The sequence below is a fragment of the Mastigoproctus giganteus genome, chromosome 9, assembly GCF_048544385.1.
Source record: "Mastigoproctus giganteus isolate SK-2022 chromosome 9, ASM4854438v1, whole genome shotgun sequence".
Lineage (NCBI taxonomy): Eukaryota > Metazoa > Arthropoda > Arachnida > Uropygi > Thelyphonidae > Mastigoproctus > Mastigoproctus giganteus.
Window position 1 is genome coordinate 35,732,416 of NC_143583.1, and position 20,776 is coordinate 35,753,191.

A 20,776-nucleotide genomic window follows, 5' to 3' on the forward strand; every position below is an offset into this window, starting at 1 on the left:
AATTTTATTCAATGGTCGGTGTATGAATGTATATATATTTTTAGACATTAAAAGATACAGTTAAAAAAAAAACTTTTTTTTTTTTTTTTCTTTTAATTATAATAATACAACACTGCCAATAATGATAGTCACCTTTATTCGGTATTAATGTTTTTTAAATTAAAGCAGAATGAAATCCCTATACCATATTAGGGTGGTGCTGTCATTGTCAGATTTTTTGAACCTATCTCGTACACCTTTGTTTATGGCATTTGATTAGTTTCAGTTTGAGTTTACACTTAAAAACTTAACCTATCATAATTGATATAGCCTCGTAAAGATCCAAATAAATTGAAGTTTTGCAATTTAAAGATTTTTTTTTTTTTTTTTTTTTTTTTTGTCATTTTTGAAAATTATATCATTAAGGTGATATAATTGGGTTCCTATCTTTACTGAACTAACATCAAGCATGAATAACATATAATTCAGTTTCATTTACTAATGATATATTTTTTGGTATTTCTTTTTTAGAAAATATTAAATTCTTTGAAATGTTTTATTTTATATTAATCACATGATGCCTTATATAATTTTACTGAACTTGTTAATTATATGAATTCTTGAAGATTGAATCAATGATATGACCACTTTTGAATATATGCCTTTTACTTTGTAGGTTGAACAAGTTCAAGAGATAATTGGTACAGGATTAAATGTTTATAACCTGTATAAAGACTGTGCACCTTCATCATTGCAAAAACATTCTAGGATGTTAAGCGATAAAAGAAATTTGTTAAGAAGCATGTCTCCATTTGGGATGGTAAATATTTTTATGTTATTTTTATTTTAATGAAGAGGCAGAATCAATTTGATACACATTATATTTTACATTGCATTTCATTCGTTCTTGAGTCTTTTGAATTATCAGTCAGATATGAGTTTAAATTGTAGGTTGGGTATGAAATGCTCTTATGCACCACATGAAATGTATTTTGAGTTTAGTTTATTAATAACTATTAATGTTAGTAACAGTGAGGAAGAAGATTATAGTGTGGCAAAAATAAATGTAGTTTTGTTGGTTGATGGTGGTCCACTATTCAGTGGACTTTATTGGGATGTTTATTGGAATGCTGTGGATTTATGTGGATGCTGTTACTAAAATCTTAATAGATGTCATTAAACTAAAACACAAATTATTAAAAAGTACACATCAAACACAATTGCCTGGCTTATTCTGTATCCATGCACAAAGTTAATTCCAAAAAAAAAAAAAAAAAATTGTGATAGCTTTTAGATGCTGGCCATAATTCTGAATCAATACCGTACTTATTAATTCTCATCATGACTGCTGGGTGCATGGTTACAATTATTAAATATGAATATTTAATAATTGTAACCATGAGGTGTTACAACTTCAGTTTTATTCAGAATCATAACATCTCTGAATAAATTTAGTAAAATGTGGACTTAGTTTGGCAGCCAACTGACTTTTAATCATGAATTCTTAAGACTACAGTTCATTTCCTTATGTCAGTCCAAGGTCTGTTGGCTCCCAACAGAATTCATAGATAGCAAGTTGCCAAGAATTTTTGGAAGTATTGAGTTAAATATTGTTTAACTTTAATTTAAATATAATCATTTTTAGAGAACCACTTTATCATACAATAGCACTATTTAGATAAACAAGTTTTTGAACCAAATTAGAATTAATTGATTTTGCAAAAAAAAAAAAAAAAAAAAAAAAGTTTTCAGCCTTTCAGTATCATTAAAGATAAATAAATATAACATTAAGGGCAAGTTACTGATATGGATAAAGGGGTGGTTATCAGTGGGCACTGCTCTTCATGGACTGATGTTATCAGTGGAGTTCCCCAGGGTTTAGTGCTGGGCCCATTGTTGTTTTCGATATTTATTAATGATATTGATAAAGGTATATCAGTGTTTAATGTCAAAGTCTGGAGATGATTTTTTTGGGCTGATGCTGTATATGCTTGCTTTCTTGCATCGCATGCCTCTACTAATGCTAATGACACAAAGGTTGACAGGGTGGTTAATGATGGTATGCTACTGCAACAAGATTTAGAAAAATTAGATCAATGGGCTGAGAAATGGCAGTTGAAGTTTAACATTGACAAATGTGAGATACTGCATATAGGTAGCAGTAATCTCAGAGTAACTTATCAACTGTGTGGAGGGTAGTAGAAAATGAAAAAGGCCTGGGAGTGATTGTGCAATCAGATATGAAATTCTCTGAGCAGTGCAGATGTGCTGCCAGGACAGCTCATGGGGTTTTGTCGATGATATAGAGAAATTTTACTAGTAGGGATAAGGAAGTGGTTATCCCTTTGTACAAGGCTATGGTTAGGCTGCATGCATCTAGTGTCTGGATGCATCAGTATATATGTCTGGATGCCTAACTTTAGGAAGGATGTAGATCTGCTGGAACAGTAAGATGAGGGATAGATGCAGGATAAATGTGTGGATGTTTGCTTTTAGCCAGTGAGTTGTTGATTGAATAGGCTTCCATCTATTGTTGTGGAAGCGGATGGTTTCGATTAATTTGAAGAACTAGACAAATTCTTCGTGGGTATGGATGGGCAAAGTGTGTAGTGTGTTTTTTTTTTTTTTTTTTTTTTTTGGCTAATGCTGTATAAGTTTGCTTTCTTACTAATTATATTTTTCTGTGTTAGTCCTGTTAATTTCAGTGTGAGAAACCACCAGAAGCTGTTATGAAAGAAGAAAGAATTGATGTAGTGGTCAGGGAACTGGCAGATGCATAAGAAAGCTTTAAATTTATCTTAAATCATGTGACAGTTAATAATTCCTCATAGCACTGCTGAATGTGAGAATATTCGGCTTTAAAAAAAAAAAAGAGTTCAGATATCTTTGTAATGAACACTTTGGAATGCTCTTGACAGCCAAGTCTAAACAGCAGTGCCATCATTATTATAAACACAAAATTTTGACTCAGCATTTCTGAAGAGGACAAAGTCTGCAGCAATCATAATCACTTGATGTCTAACAGCCAATCCAAACACAGATCCACAAAGAGAAAAATGCTATGTAAGCTAATGTTTAGCAGCATACTCCACTGGTAAACAATCTTATGGCTGTATTTTATAAAATGTGTATGTCAGTGAAATTTAATTTTTGGTGCAGTGTGAACTTTAAAAACCTCCTCTTTCTCTCCTGCTTACAGTCACCTGATCTCCAGCTTTTCCAAAGTCAAAAGTTGACAGCTATACATATGTATTGAGATTGGACCAGCTGTGGAAGAACCCCCAACCAGAAGTTCCATGCAAGTCAGCCATGCATTGTGAACAGAGACTGGGAGAGGATGATTCAATGTGCTGTCCAGTGAATAGATGTGCCACAGTTGAGCAATTGACAGGGATGGCATGACCCATTTTAATATGGGCCATGCATAAGATACTAGCACTACTGTACTATCATGGTCAACAACCCATCATAACCAAGTGTGGCACAGTGGACATGGGAGCAAAACCAATAGGTGGGAGATGACTGTAAATGGGTTGCCTGATCCAGTGACTTTCATTTTAAAATGCACCATGTAGATTTCTGCAGGTGTAATATACTCAACACAAGACTCCAATCCTCTGCATGTTGGTGGGGGGGGGATTGTAAAGGCTTGCAAGGTTGTAAAGGCTCGCAATGGTCTTGAGCACATTCAGATGGGAATCCTTGGGTATTCTAGTACCTATCAATCAGTACCTCACTGGACTCATACAGGTCCATCATTTCTGACCATGTGCACCCACATATGATGACCATCTTTCCATACCACAGGACTGCACCGGTATTGGATGGATGCAATGGGCATTTGGATGAGTTTAGCATCCTCTGATGGCCACCAGAGTTGTCCAGTCTCAGCTCAATTGAACATGTATGGGACATTGTGGAATGGACCATTTGTTGTCTGGATCCATTACCTTCAGATACCTAGAAACTGGGGTACTGTGTGATCAGCATGGGTTACCATACCAGTGGTCACCCTTCAGCATTTTGTGGAGTCTGCTGCAATGTATCCAGGCTACAGTGCATGCTAAAGGTAATGCCTACTCAGCGTCAGGTAATGTTCCTACTGCAGAGCTACCTCAGTGTATATTCCTGTAATAAAATATAGTGTGATCACAACAAATGATGGTTGCTAACAGCAACACCCCATTTTGTTGCATACGCATTGTAGAATGGTGCTGTGAGCAAAGTAAATTATATCTAAGCACAGCTATGCAAACTGTGAATCACAAATAGTAAAGATTCATGTACAGTGTCATAAGCATACTGTAATACTGAAATATGGGGAGCCAGTTACAGTGATGACCCTGTAGAAGGTGTGGGGTGGTAATAAATTTGGTTTCATTGCATATTATATCTAAGTTTAAATCAGACTTGCACTAGAGTAGATACTAAAACATTTTGAATTACATTTTAATTGCATACAGTTTAAAAAACATTGTACTTGTGTTTATTCCACTGAAATAGAGTCTGTAATAAATATGCAGGTCCTTTCATTAAGGTACTCTGTTGATAGTAATATTATTTTAACATATCATTAATTCCATTTTGGTGATTATAAGACATAAAAAAGTAAATCTTCTGCTTTTTTCTCCTCTCCAGTTGAGAATCTTAAAAGATACTCCACCATGTATTGATAGTAGTAATCTTATAAAATGGCTCAATCAGGAAGAAGTAAGAAAGACTTTGCACATTCCATCTTCGGTACAGAAATGGGATATTTGCAGGTAACCTTTGCTATTATTATTTAGAAACTATAGGAACTTGAATGTTTATCAGCAGATTTTCTTACTTTGGATCTCACAATTAGGGGGAGAGGAAGAATATTGATTTTCTTATAGTAAATTGGATAGCATCTTAGTTGATATGCTTTTATTGTTACTGTTCTTATTATCATTATTAGAATAATTCATTTAATCTATAAGATCTGATCCACTTTTCCTTATGATCATTTAACTATTTAACATGTTTGCTACTACCTATATTTGAGAGACCGATTCGATGTGTCAATTTTTGGAATGTTGATGAATAATAACATTCATAATTCACAACAGTGGTTGAAAAGTAAAGTCTAGAATTCGTAGTTAGAAGCGAATGTTTACTTTTGGGCTGAGCACTGTAAATCGGAAAAAAACTCAAAATTTTATTTCAAGTTTATTCTATGTACATAAACTAACTTCAGCACAAGCAGAAAACAAATAAAAATGTGTACCAAGCTATGAACAAAAGCGAATCGTTGATGCTAAAATCCAGAGTTCGGTCAGTGACCCTGCAGAATCGAGTGGTTCATTCCACATCTCTTTATCCTTAAGCCACTTGTATATTGACTCCTTAAGAATGACTGCTTATGGCACAGCTCTTGGGTTACTATTAAATGCTTATAAGCGAAAACACAGCAAATGTGTTAAATCATTTTATTATTTCATTCTCCCATCTGTGTCCTTTCATATTTATTTCCATTAAATGACTTGTTTTCTAGATCGTATGTATAGCTTAATTTAATTTTCAGCACTCACCTCATAGTAATCCGCTTAGCTGGTGCAGAGTTTTACCACATACATAGTGGTTATAGGATTCTAATAACTTACAGGGATCATGGGTATAAAAACTAAGTTATGGGCTGTGAAAATTTTCTAAGAAAGGAAAATGCACCTTCCATTCTATGGTTGCCTAATTAAATTAAATTAAATTAAGAAAAATAGAAGCTAATAGCTGCGCACGAGCGACTTTCGAAATTCGTCCTCAGTTAGCTATAGTGGGGGGGAAAGAGAGCGTGCTTGTGTTATATACGGGTTGGGTTCCCGAGATGCATTTCAGTGCACGTGGAAACTTAATACGTGCTAAATTCCAAATGGGGGAGAAATTGGCGAGAATCTTTTTGTTTAACACGTTGAGTGATGTATGGCACTTAAACCATTCAATGACGAGGGCTTCATTTTCAAGGATTTTGTAGCTGGAATTTAATTTGACTACTGTGATGTATGAATTGATGAGTGGGTTGTGATTATGAGATTGGACGTGTTGTTTTAGTTCTGTACTTGCTGAATTAGATTTTAAGCTATTAAAGTGGTAGTATGCACGCGTGTTGGAAATTTTTGATGTCCCGAATTTTGCTGTTGTACTGCCTATGTAACATGCTTGGCAATCTGATTGGCATCTGATCAAATATATAATGTCGTTATGATCTTGTGTTTCGTACTCGTGTATTGTCTTGTATGAATTGAATTTGGAACTTAATTTGTTATAAGATGTGAATATTAATTTGATATCTGTATTTTAAAAAAATCTGTTGAAGTCTTTTAGCGTATTGTTGATGATATGGGAGCGCGATAAGGGATTTATGTATCTTATTCTTGTTCACGTGGTTAATAATTTTGTTTGGGTTATTAGTGTTATTATGAACTTTGGTGATGGTTTCTTTTATTAGTTGTGATGGGTATTTTCTGTTGATGAATTTTTTGGTGAGGTATTGCAATTCTACAGATAGGTCTGTTTGTATGTGGCTATATTTTACAGCGTTGTGTATCTGGTTGTATAGAACTGCTTTTTTGATGAATAGGGGGTGCACACCACCCTCTGTACATCAGTGGTAATGTAAGAATTTACCTGTATGTGTGTTTTTTCTGTATATTTTGGTGCCTAAAGATGTGCTTATTTTATATATAGTGAGGTTTAGAAAACTAATTTTATTATCGGTTTCTACTTCGACGGTAAATTTGAGTCTTTCATGTGTTGTATTAAACGTGTTCAGTAAAGTATCGATGGTGGTTCTGTTGCCTATTAAGAGGACGTCATCTGCATACCTCATGTATAGTTTAATTCCTGGGGGAAAGGGTTGGAGTATTTTTTCTTCGATGGAAGCAAGGTAGATCTTGGATAAAGGGGCAGAGATACCGAGGCCCATGGGAAGGCCGAAAATTTGTTCGTAGGTTATTTTGGAATTTAAATTGTTTGGCATCAAGTAACAGTGATGTGAGTTCTAAAATGTCATTAATGTTTAAGTCAGTACGTTTTGTCAATGTGTCATCTTTAATTAATAGTTCTTTAAGGGCCAGTAGCATGGATTCGATGTGCATGTTTGTGTATAGGGAGACGACGTCGAAGGACGCGAGAATATCGTTTTCAGATATGGTTATGGTTGCTGTTGTTGTTGTAGTTCGGTTTAACGTCACAAGGGCTACTACGGCCAAATTGTGTCAATATATGGTTCTGGAAGTTATACGTGTATGTGCTTGTTTAGTATTGTAGACCCTGAAACTAAGCTATACATACAATCTAGTTATTACATTACAGCACATAAGGACTCCTTAAAAATCAAGATGACTTATTTTCTTGACTTTTATTATTTTTTAAGCATTTAATCCATCACTAAGTTCATTGTGTGACCACCTATGTCTGTACTTCATTTGCATTTCATTATACTTAAGTTCTTAAATCTGCTAACTGGTAGTAAAAATTTATTGTATTCTGCAATACTCATTACTCATCCTACTAACCCAGGAATTCCTCATTATACCTCCTTTTTCAAGAGAAATAGAATATACACTGATGAGCCAAAATGTTATGACCATCTACCTAATGTGATGTTGGTCCTCCACGTGCAGCCAAAACAGCTCGTACCCGGCAAGGCATGGACACTACAAGATTTCTAAATGTGACTTGTGGTATCTGGTACCAACACATAACCAGCAGATGCTTTTAACTCCTGTAAGGTCCGTGGTTGAGATGCCGCAGATCGGAGTTGCTGTTCCAACACAAACCACAGATGATCAATGGAATTGATTGATGTCTGGGGAATTTGGAGTCTGGGGAACATGAGTCTTCCTCATGTTCTGCAACCCAGTCTTGAACAATCCGAGCAGTGTGGCATGGCACATTATCCTGCTGAAAGATGGCACTGGCGGAGGGGAAGACTGTTGCCATGAAAGGGTGTACCTGGTCAGCAATGATGTTTGGGTAGGTGGTAGACGTCAGAGTGCCCAGCACATGGATGACTGGACCCAGGGTATCCCAGCAGAACATCGCCCAAAGCATGACACCGCCACCACTGGCTTGTTTTCGTCCCATGGTGCATCCAAGCACTATCACTTCCCAGGTAAACGGCACACACACACACACACACACACACACACACACACACACACACACACACACACACACACACACACACACACACACGGCCATCCACGTGGTGCAACAGGAAACGTGATTCATCAGACCAGACGACATTCTTCCAATCACTCAAGATCCATTTTTGTGCCTGCGTGCCCATTGTAGGTGCTGTCGCTGGTGAACCGTGTGTTAGCATGGGCACTTGGAGCGGCCTGCAGCTATGCAGCCCCATTTTCAGTAGGGTTTGATGTACTGTGCGTTGTGACACATTACTCCCATCACCAGCATTCCAATTACCGGCAAGTTGTGCTGCAGTTGCCCTTCTGTTGCCACATACCATCTGGGAGAGCCTTCACTCACCTTGAGCATCAAGGAGCTGTGGTCATTCAACACCTCACTGGTGGTTCGTGGGTTTTCCCCTCCTCGGACCACTTTCGGTAGGTACGTACTAACCACGGCTGACCGTGAGCCCCCCACCATCCGTGCTGTTTCTGATATGTTCTGACCCAGTCATCTGGCCATTACAGTTTGACCTTTGTCAAACTCGCTTAAGTCCGCTGCCTTTCCCATCTGAAGAACAAGAGTAACACTGATTAACGGAGCTCAGTATCAGATGTTTTTTATACCGTGTCCTGACCTGCGCACGCACCATAGTTCACATGCAGTTGCTTCGATTTGCATAACAACTCACTGGTCATAATATTTTGGCTCATTGGTGTATTTGCAACTACAGAAATATTTCTGCAGTTCTTAACCACTATTAAATTAGTTAGCAGAGGATTTTTTCCTCCCTGCAACAAACCACTCATTTTCCATCCTGCGAAACAGATATTAATCTTAAGGGCATGCAGCATCAACTCTTAATCAAAATCTATCATGTTTTTCAATTATATATGGCTCAATGATGGTTTTTATTTATTGGATCAGACAAACCATCTTAATCTTTGTTTTCTTATATTTTTAGCCTTATGAGCATTCTCCAAATTCTGTATTAGCATTTTTCTTTGTAACTCGTACTGAGGCAATATTTCATTTTTACCTTAAATGAATATGATGTCTCTGTAGCATACAATGTTAGTGAATTTTATTTTTGCATGGCATCTGATCCTCCACACCATTCCTGTTAATTTTTTTCTCACTCCATTTGTGAGGAGGGGGAAGCACCCACATGCTTAATTGTTTTTATTAATAATCTTTAAAACTTATTTTTTTGACATGGACACAATATTCAAGAACATTGTTTTCATATACTGAATGTTATTAGTGCACTAACTGAATTATCATTATTTACCCTTATATAAAATGTATAGCTTGCATTATTTAGTATCTGATTATGTTATGAATCACCTCCTGTAAGCTTTATTAGGATATTGTAGATTCTCCCTGAATTTTGATTTAAAATTGAACACTGAATTGTAATACCAGAAAATACCGTAATATTCTTGTACTCTTTCTACCTTGTACTCTCCACTGACACTATTTGTATGGATTTGAAATTCCACATTTGTAGATAGATTCAAACATATTTGTCAGTTTTAAAAGGTTTTTGTTGAAAGATGGTTTCTTTCTTTTTTTTCAGCAATGCTGTAGAAAAAGGATATCAAAGCATCTATAGCACAATGAAGCCACAGGTCCTGAAGCTTATCCAGTCAGGTAAACTTAGGGGTCTTATTTACAATGGCGATGTAGATATGGCTTGCAACTTTCTTGGTGATCAGTGGTTTGTGGACAGTCTTGGCCTGAAAGTAAGTTCATAATTAACTATTAGGTAATCCGAAGTAGTCACCTTGAATTGAATATTAAGTGGAAAGGAAATTGCAAGTGTTTTAATTAAAATAAATATAACAAAAAAAAAAAAAAAAAAAAAACTTGGAGAAAATGTCTTTTGTTATCTGGGGTAAATAGTTCCTTCATTTTAAAAATAAAAGGAAAAAAATAACAGAAAAGTAAATAAGATTGGCATCAGATTTGATATAAATTGACAATTAATGCTAATGTTTCATTATTGTTATCAGTGCATCACTGAGAGAATGAAGATGGTAGCATCCCTGAAATTCTTGTTTACAGATGATCAGTCATTAACATAGAGTGGCTGAACTATAAAACAGATTTGAAAATAGCAGAATTCTATAAGAAGTAATAAAGACTAATATTAGTAAAGAGAGGGAGAGTGCAAGAACAGTGGTTTGAAGAACATAAGTGAGAGACACTAATAGATCAAGTTAAATACATAACGAGAAGTCACACAAAGGGATGCAGATGAGAAGTGTCAGAGATGAAGACACAACTAAATATGGAACAAAAAGGAAAACTTTGCACATTACTAGCCTGTTCAGTTGTTCTCTACTCTGTAGCTTATTCTTCTTCTGCCTTCTCAACTCTTCTTCGACCTTCTTCTTAGCTTTCTCAATGATGTTCCACCAGTAAGCTCTCCCAGAAGTCAAACTTCTCCAACTTCTTATTCTCGTGATCTTTAAGTCCCCCGTCTATGTCATCCATCCATCTTTGCATTTTTCCTCTTGCCCTCCTACTGGAAAGTTTATGTTTCGTTATACTCTTAGTTGTTCTGCTATCATCCATTCTCTTGACATATCTGACGTCTGCACCCTGAATAAAATGGTCAAGTTCATGGTTCGTTCTGATCTTTCAGGATCCATCAACATCTTGTATGGGCCCAAAAACTTTTCATAAAATTCTATGCTCAAACACTTAATTTTGGTTGGTTTTTTTTTTTTTTTTTTTTAAGGACCATTAGCAACTAAGGCCATATTGCTCCGGGGATATGCAGTGGTCCGTATTTGGTGATCACAGGCTCAAACTCTGGTGTAATCAAGAAGCGTGTGCTACGCACTGCTGCTCCTGCCCACCTGGCTACGGAGGCACCAAACACTCTTAACAACTGCACATCTTTACTTGTTAATGTCCAAGCTTCTCAACCGTATGTTACAACTGGTCTAATGAGACTTTTGTATATTCTTAATTTTAAATGTCTGTTCAATATTCTGAACTTCAGTAGTTTTTCGTGTGCGTTGAAACATCTGTTTCCACTCAGGATACAGAACTTAATTTCATTAGTAATAGAATTGGACTGGTTTATTTGCGATTTTGAAAATGCTCAAACGAGAAGCCGCTGGTTTCTCATTTGAGCATGTTATCTGCCATTCTCTGAACTTCCATATATTTTGTCTTTTCTTCATTTATCTTAAGTCCTCTTCTTTGTGTTTCACTATCCAGCCTTGGCACTGTTTCCTCCAGTGCTCCTTTAATCCTACTGATAATAGTGACATCGTCAGCATATGCACAGACCTCCACTGTCTTTGTGCCTATGTGTCCAGTCACTTCTAATTTTCTGACAGCTGCCTCTAAAACCAACTTAAATAACCCAACAGAGAGTGCATTGCCTTGTCTAATGCCAGCATTAATGTCAAAGGGAGTCGTCAACTCGTCAGTTCTCACCACTGCCTGGGAGCCAGCCAGGGTTGCTTTTATGAGCCTAACAATCTTTGTGGGTATGCCCAAATGAAGGAGATCATTTATCATTTCCTGCGACCCACAAATACATATGTTACATTACTGGAATACGGTGCTCGCTTAACGCTCTGTTTTTCGGGAAAGAATTATCAGCATTAAGCGGGGGTCACCTGTATTTTAGTTAGTTAATAAATTAAATGCAGGCTGAAGTGCATTTGATTTATTTTATTTCAGTAACTTATTTAATTTACTATGATTTCATATTTTTTAAATGCATGTATGATACCTTAAATATCTCAATTTTTCATTTTCTGTTTAATTATTTAATGAATGACTGAAACAGTACAGTATTAATATTATTCCTTGCCGTTCAGTTGATTTCAGATTATAAGGCATGGAAATATAATAATCAGATTGCTGGATTCGTGAAGCAATTCCAGAATCTCACATACCAAACTATAAAGGTAAGTCTTATATCTATTCAGTTTAAAATTATATGTATATGCAGTTCTCTCTTTCTCTTATTCATATCAAATATAATATGAAACAAACTAATAACTTTCTTGAATAAAAATCACTCTTTTTGTAATATCTGCTGGCTCTTGTATTTTGGTATGTAGTCTGCTGTTTTTAAATGCAAACTATGTGAATAGTTTAAATCATTGGAAGACAGGTGAGGATGGCTGTGTTTACTCAGTGCCCCAGGGATTATCTGGGGCCATGTTATGCATACAATAAGTCTGCGTAGCATGATTGTTGCTTAGCTTGATCTTTATTATTTTATTCTTATTGTACTGAGTTGCATTGCCTGTAAATAGCCAGCCCTACTGCCACATAGTCTGGGGCAGGCGATCCCTGCTTGGCTAAATGGGCTGAATGCCAGGTTGAGGAGGCACCTCCGTAGGCAGGTGGGAAGGAGCAGCAGGTCTAATCAAGAAGCATGTCTAATCAAACCCCGGTCTAATCAAGAAGCGTGTGTAGCACACGCTTCTTGATTAGACCGGGGTTTGAGCCCGTCACCACCAAATGCGGAGGATGCGGAAAGGTCAGGAAATGACCACCGCATATTCCCGGAGTAATATGGCCTTAGTTGCTAATGCTCCTAAAAATCAAATAACAATCAACAAACAAATAACAAGCCAGTTTGAGGTTAATTGTTAATCTTTGTAATTCCATGCCCTTATGGCTACAAGTCCCTGGGACCACCAGCCCATTTAACTTGGGTGGCAGAGCATTTTACTAACCAGTGATAGATTCATTGGTTATTTTACTGTTCCATTTGAGATTGAGAGCTCCTTGTTCCTTTACGTTGTATATATATTGTATATAGTTAACCAGATATCGATATTATTGATTTTTATTGCATGTTTATATTGAATTTTTATTTATACAATTATGTCTTCCTCTAGTGAGGTAGACCTTATGGGTGGTGAAGTACTGCTGATGGCTACTAGCAAGGTAACTGAAGGTGAATGTGAAGAGAGAAGTAGGGAAATTTTAAGTTGGGCACAAGAATTAAGAGAAATTGAGTTACAGTCGAACTTCTCTATAACGAATTTGATAAATCCAGCGAAAAAATTCGTTATTGAGAAATTTCATTATACAGAGAATATCTTTTTTATTAGAAATTGTTATCTAATTAGAAAATGAAAATGAATCTACATTTATTTTTAATGTATTTTATTTCAAAAACATACTTATTTAAATTACATTTACACAATTTTTGCCGGTAAGTATCACAAATTAAAAAAATCTGTAATTTTCGTTTGCACAGTACAATTAAAAAATTGTCTGATTCTAAAAGAAAACCTCACATTTGTTCAGAGCATTAAAAATATTATCAGGAACATTTTTAATAAAACTGTACACCCATACGGACTGTTTTAAAAGTGTTAATCATTTCTTTGCGAGTTGGCTTTTCTACAGGTTGTTCTGATGTGTCTTCAGCATCATCGTTAATTTCTTCGTGATCATGGTCGCGTCTAACACTGTTCAGTGTTATTTCATTTTCGATGTTTCTAGATGATTCTAATAATGTCCAAAAGTTTTTCAGTTGTGAAAAGGGCAGTTCATCTTGTTTGTCCAGTCGTTGTTCGACTTCTGTATTCAATGCAAATCCCACTTTCGAAAAACAATTTTGAATAGCGTATTCAGTGACATCGTTTGTCCAAACTTTTGCCAGTTCAGAGATGCAATCTCTAAGGTTAATTGTAACCTCCAAGTTTCTATTTTCTGATAAAGCATTGACAATCTTCATTATTATTCTCTTTCGATAATGAAATTTAAAATTTTTAATAATGCCTTGGTCCATTGGCTGGAGTTTTGACATTACGTTTGGTGGTAAAAACAACTTTTCACTTTTAAGTTTGGCAGAAATATTGGCAGGATGTGCTGGACAGTTGTCAGTTACCAACACGATTTTCCTTTTTTCTTTTGTTATACACTTGTCTAGTTTTAATATCCATTCTTCAAAAATATCACTTGTCATCCATGCTTTTTTATTAAAAGGTGTAGTCAACTTCCAAAGATTTTGTGCCTCTAAAACGTCTTGGATTTTTTGATATTCCGATGACTAAAAGTCTTAATTTTTCACTTCCTGTCATATTTGCTCCAACTAGCACAGTGATTCTTTCTTTGCTTTGTTTTCCGCCAAAACATTTATCATCCTTAAAAGCAAGTGTTCTATTCGGTAAACATTTAAAGAATAAACCCATTTCGTCAGCATTAAAAACATCCTTACGCTCATTTTTTTCCAAAATCTTCTTTAAGGTATTGTTCCTCCAACCGTTGCAATCTTCTTTGCTTACATTAACACTTTCTCCACAAATAACCTTTTCCACAATTCTGTGGCGCTTCTTAAATTTATCTAGCCACCCAGCGCTTGCATTAAATTCTGTATGTCCAAGGAACTGTGCAAATTTCAGAGCTTGTTGCTTAATTATTTGGCCCAATATTGGGATATTCTTTTCACGTATCATTTTCACCCATTTTAGAACAGCTTTATCAACATCTCGTATATACACAACTTAATTCGCTTCTTGTCTGCCCCTCCTTCAATTGCATTTAAAATTGATTCTCGATTTTTTTTAAAATCGTAGATAAACTGCTTGCAGATATGCCATATTTCTCCGCAACATCTTTTTTCTTAAAACCCTGGTCAGTATCATAACAATCTTTGCTTTATCATTAATACTTAAACACTTTCTCTTCGACATTGTTTTCGCAATTGTAAAAATTACTGGACTGCAGCTCTTGCCGATACATACACCGCAAACTTTGCTGCGCTGGCCATATAGTGAATTGTTAGTACAGGTACCGCCTACTCAATGACGTTCGCTTGCCAATTCAACAGTATCACTCACTTTGAAGAAATATACGACTTTGTGAATTTCTTTTATTCTGCTTTCATTCATATATACACGAAAGAAAATTTATGATTAACGTATGATGTATGTTACTTTTCAGAAAAAATAAATAAAATACAAGAGCATATAGCCTATGTGATTGATGACGAACGAAATAAAAAAAAATAAAAAAAATTCATGAAAACCATTTACTGGGAGTCCAGTTAGACGAGAATGGACATATCATATAATGATTGACATGAAGGTCACGTGGTACAGTTGAGGTGAGAAGCGAATGTCACTCAGTAGGTGTTACTAAAAACTGACTATGGTAGCATTCTATGTATTGCCGCTGCAACATGCTAAAGGTTTACCGCAGCGAATTTCGTTTTCCCGTGAGCCAACATCAATTTACAAATCTGCCCTATTTATTGTAAAGTTTACGAGAAAACCCATTTGGTTTAATAACTGTAACAAAAATGAAACAAAGACCTTCCTAAGGGCGTCAGTGGCCACAAGTGTTCACTAAAAGGATTATTATTTAATTCCAGATGCTAATGCGCAATTTCGGAAGGAAGGAGGCAGTATATTTGAGTGTCTGTTTAGCAGTAATGCTTGAAAATCTTCAAAAATGCTTTTACTAATTTTTTTAAAAAATTCATTATAGAGAGAATTTTAACACTTCGTTATATGGGGTTAATTTTAACATTAATTCTAACACTTCGAAGTGTTAATTCTAACACTTCGTTATATGGGGTTAATTTTACATGTAATTTTGTTTCAAGGTGCAATGTTTTGTGAAAAAATTCGTAATATAGAGAAATTCGTTAAATAGAAGTTCATAATAGAGAAGTTCCACTGTATTTTCAGGTAGAAGTGTACCAAGAACTCCTGTTAAGACTAGGTCGTTGTGCCATTCTGTTCCTCCACAAGGTACACTGGATAAAAGTTCTAAAAAGAAAAAGACAGCAGCACCAGTAAAAGAAGTGAATTCTGGCTCTAATGTGCAGGGCAAAAAAGCAAGAAACCAGAAAAGATGACAGCATGGCAGATAAAACAGAAATTGAGGGCTTTGAACATGTTAGAAAGGCAAAAGGTCATTTAAGGAACTTTTTATGGGACATAAATAGCAAGGTTCCAACTGCTGCCATACGAATTATCCTTGATTTTTTGGGATAAATTGGAAGCAAAGACACATGACGTTCAAATTGAAAATATGTTAAAAGAAAAACTAAAGTTAAATTCTGAAAAGATGTGTTGAGAAACTTATGCTACTGTGTCTTCTAAAGAACTGGAGTCTGGTAGTTAGTGCAGTTCCAAAAGCTCCGAAGACGATGATAATCAATGTAAAACTAGTGAGGAAATAAAGGCTGATATCTGGAAGGAGGTTAGGCCAATGTTGTCATCTGTGAGAGTGAGAAATATTAGGCCCATAAGAGATCGTGGTGTAGTTGTGGAGGCTGAGACTGACGACAACATAGCAAAAATAAAGGTATGTTCAAAAATACAAAGTATAGGTTTAAAATGTACTGTGCCTAAACCTATTATGCATAAAGTGGTTGTATTTGATGTATATAATATGTAAGCACAGTTGCTGATGTGTTGTTAAAACTTGTAAAGTATCAGTGAGCAGGGTATAACTAAAGAGGACTTTCTTAAAGCAAGTTTGGTTAAAGAACTTTAAGAACACTAATGTGACAGAAAAGAAATATATGGACAGTATTGAAATTTTATCTGTGAATAAAACTAAAAATTTGCAAACAGAGAACTGAGTTCTGCAGTTGGCACCTGTTTTATGGTTAAAAATTAAGAATATGCCGAGTTTGTTTATAGGCTGGTCAGCACATAGATTTAGGGAAATATATACTGTAATGAAGTGTTATAAGTGTTTATCATTTGGACACATGGCAAAATATTGTAAGAGGGAGATGCTGTGTGGGCATTGTGCTAAGATATGGCACTCTTATAAGGAATGTTGTGATCAAAATCAGCAACCTATATGCTGTAATTATAAGGGAAGCAAAGTTGAGGCTGTTCATGCACCCATTGATAAAGTATGTCCTGAATATAAGAAAGCATTGGAGATTTATAAGAAAAAAATCAATTATGGCTAGTGAATTAAAAGTATTGCAAATGAATGCTCAATGTGCGAAAAATGTCGCATCTCAACTTAATTATTTAATGGAGTGTGATGATATTGCGGTTGCCCTCTTACAGATGCTTTATGTAGTTTGTGGACAAGTATGTGGATATCCACGTGGTTATAAGATAATATCAGAAGGAGATGTGCCAATGGCTGCCATCGCCATTATCGTGAAGTTGAGAAAGAAGTACAAAGAGGTTGTCCTCAGGGTTCGGTTATCGTTCCCTTTGTGGGGAACATCATTCTTGATGAGTTTTTGATTCAGCAAATGGAAGGTATAAAAAGGGTTGCATATGCTGATGATTTAACGATCCTTGGTTTTGGCAATTCTCGTTCTGAGATAGAAAAGAAATCCGAAGAGATTTTAATCAAATTAGATAACTGGAGTAGGCTCTACAAATTGCAGATATCCCAAGATAAAACTGTCCAAATGTTATTAAAAGGGGCGATTAAGTATGAATAGGACACCACTGTAAGGCTTCTGGCTGATCCAGTTTGATATGTTAGAGTCACAAAATATCTGGGTTTGATTTTAGAAGAACGGTTGTTCTTTACAAAGCATGTTAAGTATTTGAAAACTAAGATTAGGACATTACATGCTAAGCTCCAGAGGATTGTGAGGAAGGATTGGGGCATAAAAGGTCGTGCCTTGAATTTACTATATGAGTGCTTGTTTGCCCCAATCATGACTTATGTCTTCAGAGCCTGGGTGAATTGTATAGAAAACATTATTATACAAAGGTACTTATTGCAGGTGCAAAGATTTGCATTGTTAAGCATTACTCGTGCTTGTCAGACTTGCAAATTATATCAGGTAGGATTCCCGTACAATTTAAAGTCCCATTATCCTGCCTATTGTACTTTACACAGAGGAATATTAAATGAACTATTATGGGAATTACATCTTGCCCTGATGAAGAAAGAGTCTATACAAGAGCAGACCTAAAGAAGCTAAAAGTTATATGGCAGACCAATTGGCAGGGATCAGAGAAAGGTAGGTAAGCTTACATGTTTTTTCCAAATGTGGAGATTATAGATACTCTTAAAAAGCCATGGTTACAGTTTGGGCTATGTGCTACCTTCCTGATTACTGGCCATGGCTTGTCTTATAGATTCTATCAATTTGGACTGAAGGATCGGTGTACCTGCACTTGTGGAGAGGATGAACAGCTGAATACATTATGCTGAAATGCAACTTATATACTGATTTAAGATCTAACTTGGAGTTGTCTGTTGGTATTCTGGAGAAAGAGAGACTTTGGAATATATTCATGGAAAGGAGGCTTTTCATTTATTTTAATTACTATGTAAGTGAAGTCTTTAGAAGGCATGCTGTGGTTATTGCTGATAGTAGAAGTCTGCCTCCTAGCAGCAGGGGTAGCAATTTGTCTTATTAAGATTGGTGGATGTCTAAGATCAAGACCTAATTCTAATTCTTCCAAGGTGGGGCTAAGTAGCAGTTATTTAAAAAAAAATTTTATTATTATTTTATTTTTTATTTTTTTGCATTATGTTATGTTATATTAACCAACTAATAATTTTGAACTCAACTCAGACATTATAAAAACTTAGACCCTATCCACGGATAGGCTTCGGCCTAGGTTTGTCAAGGTGTCTCAAATGTGTGTGTTTACTCAGCATTCAGTTATGGTCAAAGTTTGTTAAGCTTGTCTGTCTTTCGGGGACAGTATAAAGAATGTATTTGCAGGAAGTAAATCCACCATATCTAGGCTTTGAATGCTATAGTCTTTTGCATAGTGAAATGAAATCAGAAGTTATTCCGATTCATATTCCATAGGAGATTAGCAGGAATTCTTGGGGCCTCTTCAATTGGCTGTAATAAGTGATGACATGGAGGGAGAAGGGCTCTCCTCCATGAGTAATTTCAGGTTTCTCAACTCACACAATGAGCAGATTGACTTGTGAACCAATGTCCTTTTTTTTACATCACTAAATTGTATTTAATTAAAAAAATATATTTTGGAAAGCACCAATGATAGGATATATGTACTTAATGAGACCTCCTTGACATCTCTACAACAATAAAATGGGATTTTGACTGAGCTCCCACTTCCCTAATTTCATCAGGTAACATGAGACTTTAGAGAATGAACAAATAAAGCATATACTAAATAACCATTAGGCTGGAGTTTTTACAACACCCTGTATGTGATTATATAACTTTTAACCTCAACTTTTTGTTTTCATTTTTGCATTTAGAATAGCATTTAACTGAAATTTTTGTTGTTATAAAGGCAGTTTTGGTTCCCTAATCATGACTTTGAAGGAGTCATTATTTTCCTGATCTATTTCCATGTAGATGCTGAGTAATTAATAACATGTTTACTTCACAATACAAACAAGTTTATTAGAGCATTACATTTCAAAACCTCTGATTGTTTCTTGAACACATGCAATGGTTAAAGAATACTCAGACACACAAAGAATAGCTCATTGAGGCAATGTCATGCATGTCATCCACTCAGCTGTATCTAGTGGTTTCCACTCTTGGGCATGTTCATCTCAGGAGGAGAAATGGTGTTTTCCCCATCTCCAAAGCTATCTCAAATGCCAAAGCTCCATCCATTTGAGCATCTGTAACAGATGAGGAATAGCACATTAACCACTATTTAACCACTACCTACATGAAATAGTTATCATTCTTTACCACAGAATGATCTTATATTCTTTCAGAAACATTCCTTCCTCTTCTTAACTCCATTTGTGCCATTGTGTTTTTACTCTCATGACAGTATGGTTGATTCACCATTTGTAACTCAATTAAAGTTATTCTGATTCATATTCCATAGGAGATTAACAGGAATTCTTGGGCCTCTTCAATTGGCTGTAATAAGTGATGACATGGAGGGAGAAGGGCTCTCCTCCATGATTTATTTCAGGTTTCTCAACTCACACAATGAGCAGATTGACTTGTGAACCCTTCCTACATTCAAAATATAGTAAGTTCATTATGACCATTATTGGTGCACAAAGAAGCCTCTAAACAGACCAACTTCCATTGTTTAATGTTCTTGCTTGCGTGGGCCCTTTATAGAATTGATTTGAGTACTTCTTTTCTGTGTAATAAATGAAGTTTGCCAAGTATGTGTACCGTTGTATTCAAATTTTCTAGGGATCTGGGCATATGGTTCCTCAAGACAAACCTGGACCAGCATTTGAGATGATTTCCCATTTCCTGAATAAAATACCGTATTAAATAGGTAGAATAAAAAGTCTGGATTATTAATTTAAGAACATCAACAGTACGCACAACTGTTTACAAGACTGTTGACTTATTATTTGTATCATTAAAGAGTCACTTCCTCTGTATTATGTTGTGTATCATTTATAAATGATGTCAGCATCACTAAACTATTAATAATTTTAATATTCACTGGATATATAATTCAATTGTCATTGTGTATACAAAGATTTTAATGATGTAAATATCAGTAAAGAAACTGCTGAATCATTTAATTTGTAAATATCAATGTAAATAAATTGCTGTTTTTGAAAAACTGTCGGGTTTTTTTTTTTGTCATTAAGGTTTTGTTACAGGATAACATAAGTCTCAAGTAAAAACATCCTTTAGCATTAGCATTAGTAGAGGCATGTAATGCAAGAAAGCAAGCTTATTATACAGAATCAGCCAAAAAAAAAAAAAAAAAAAATTCCCATTTCACCCATCCAT

The 20,776-nt window shown here is 35.5% G+C and overlaps 1 protein-coding gene across 1 annotated transcript in view; it reads left to right on the forward strand.

Annotated features, from left to right (window-relative positions):
• The window catches only part of LOC150080144 (lysosomal protective protein-like), a 71,377-nt gene extending 50,974 nt beyond the window's left edge, over positions 1 to 20,403 (forward strand). The window contains exons 7-11 of the mRNA XM_090381852.1: positions 656 to 799; positions 4,618 to 4,742; positions 9,707 to 9,872; positions 11,973 to 12,062; positions 20,219 to 20,403. Of these exons, the coding sequence (XP_090237978.1) occupies positions 656 to 799; positions 4,618 to 4,742; positions 9,707 to 9,872; positions 11,973 to 12,062; positions 20,219 to 20,302 (609 nt within the window). The 3' untranslated portion in view covers positions 20,303 to 20,403. The remainder of the gene's footprint in view (positions 1 to 655; positions 800 to 4,617; positions 4,743 to 9,706; positions 9,873 to 11,972; positions 12,063 to 20,218) is intronic.
• The last annotated feature ends 373 nt before the right edge of the window (positions 20,404 to 20,776 follow it).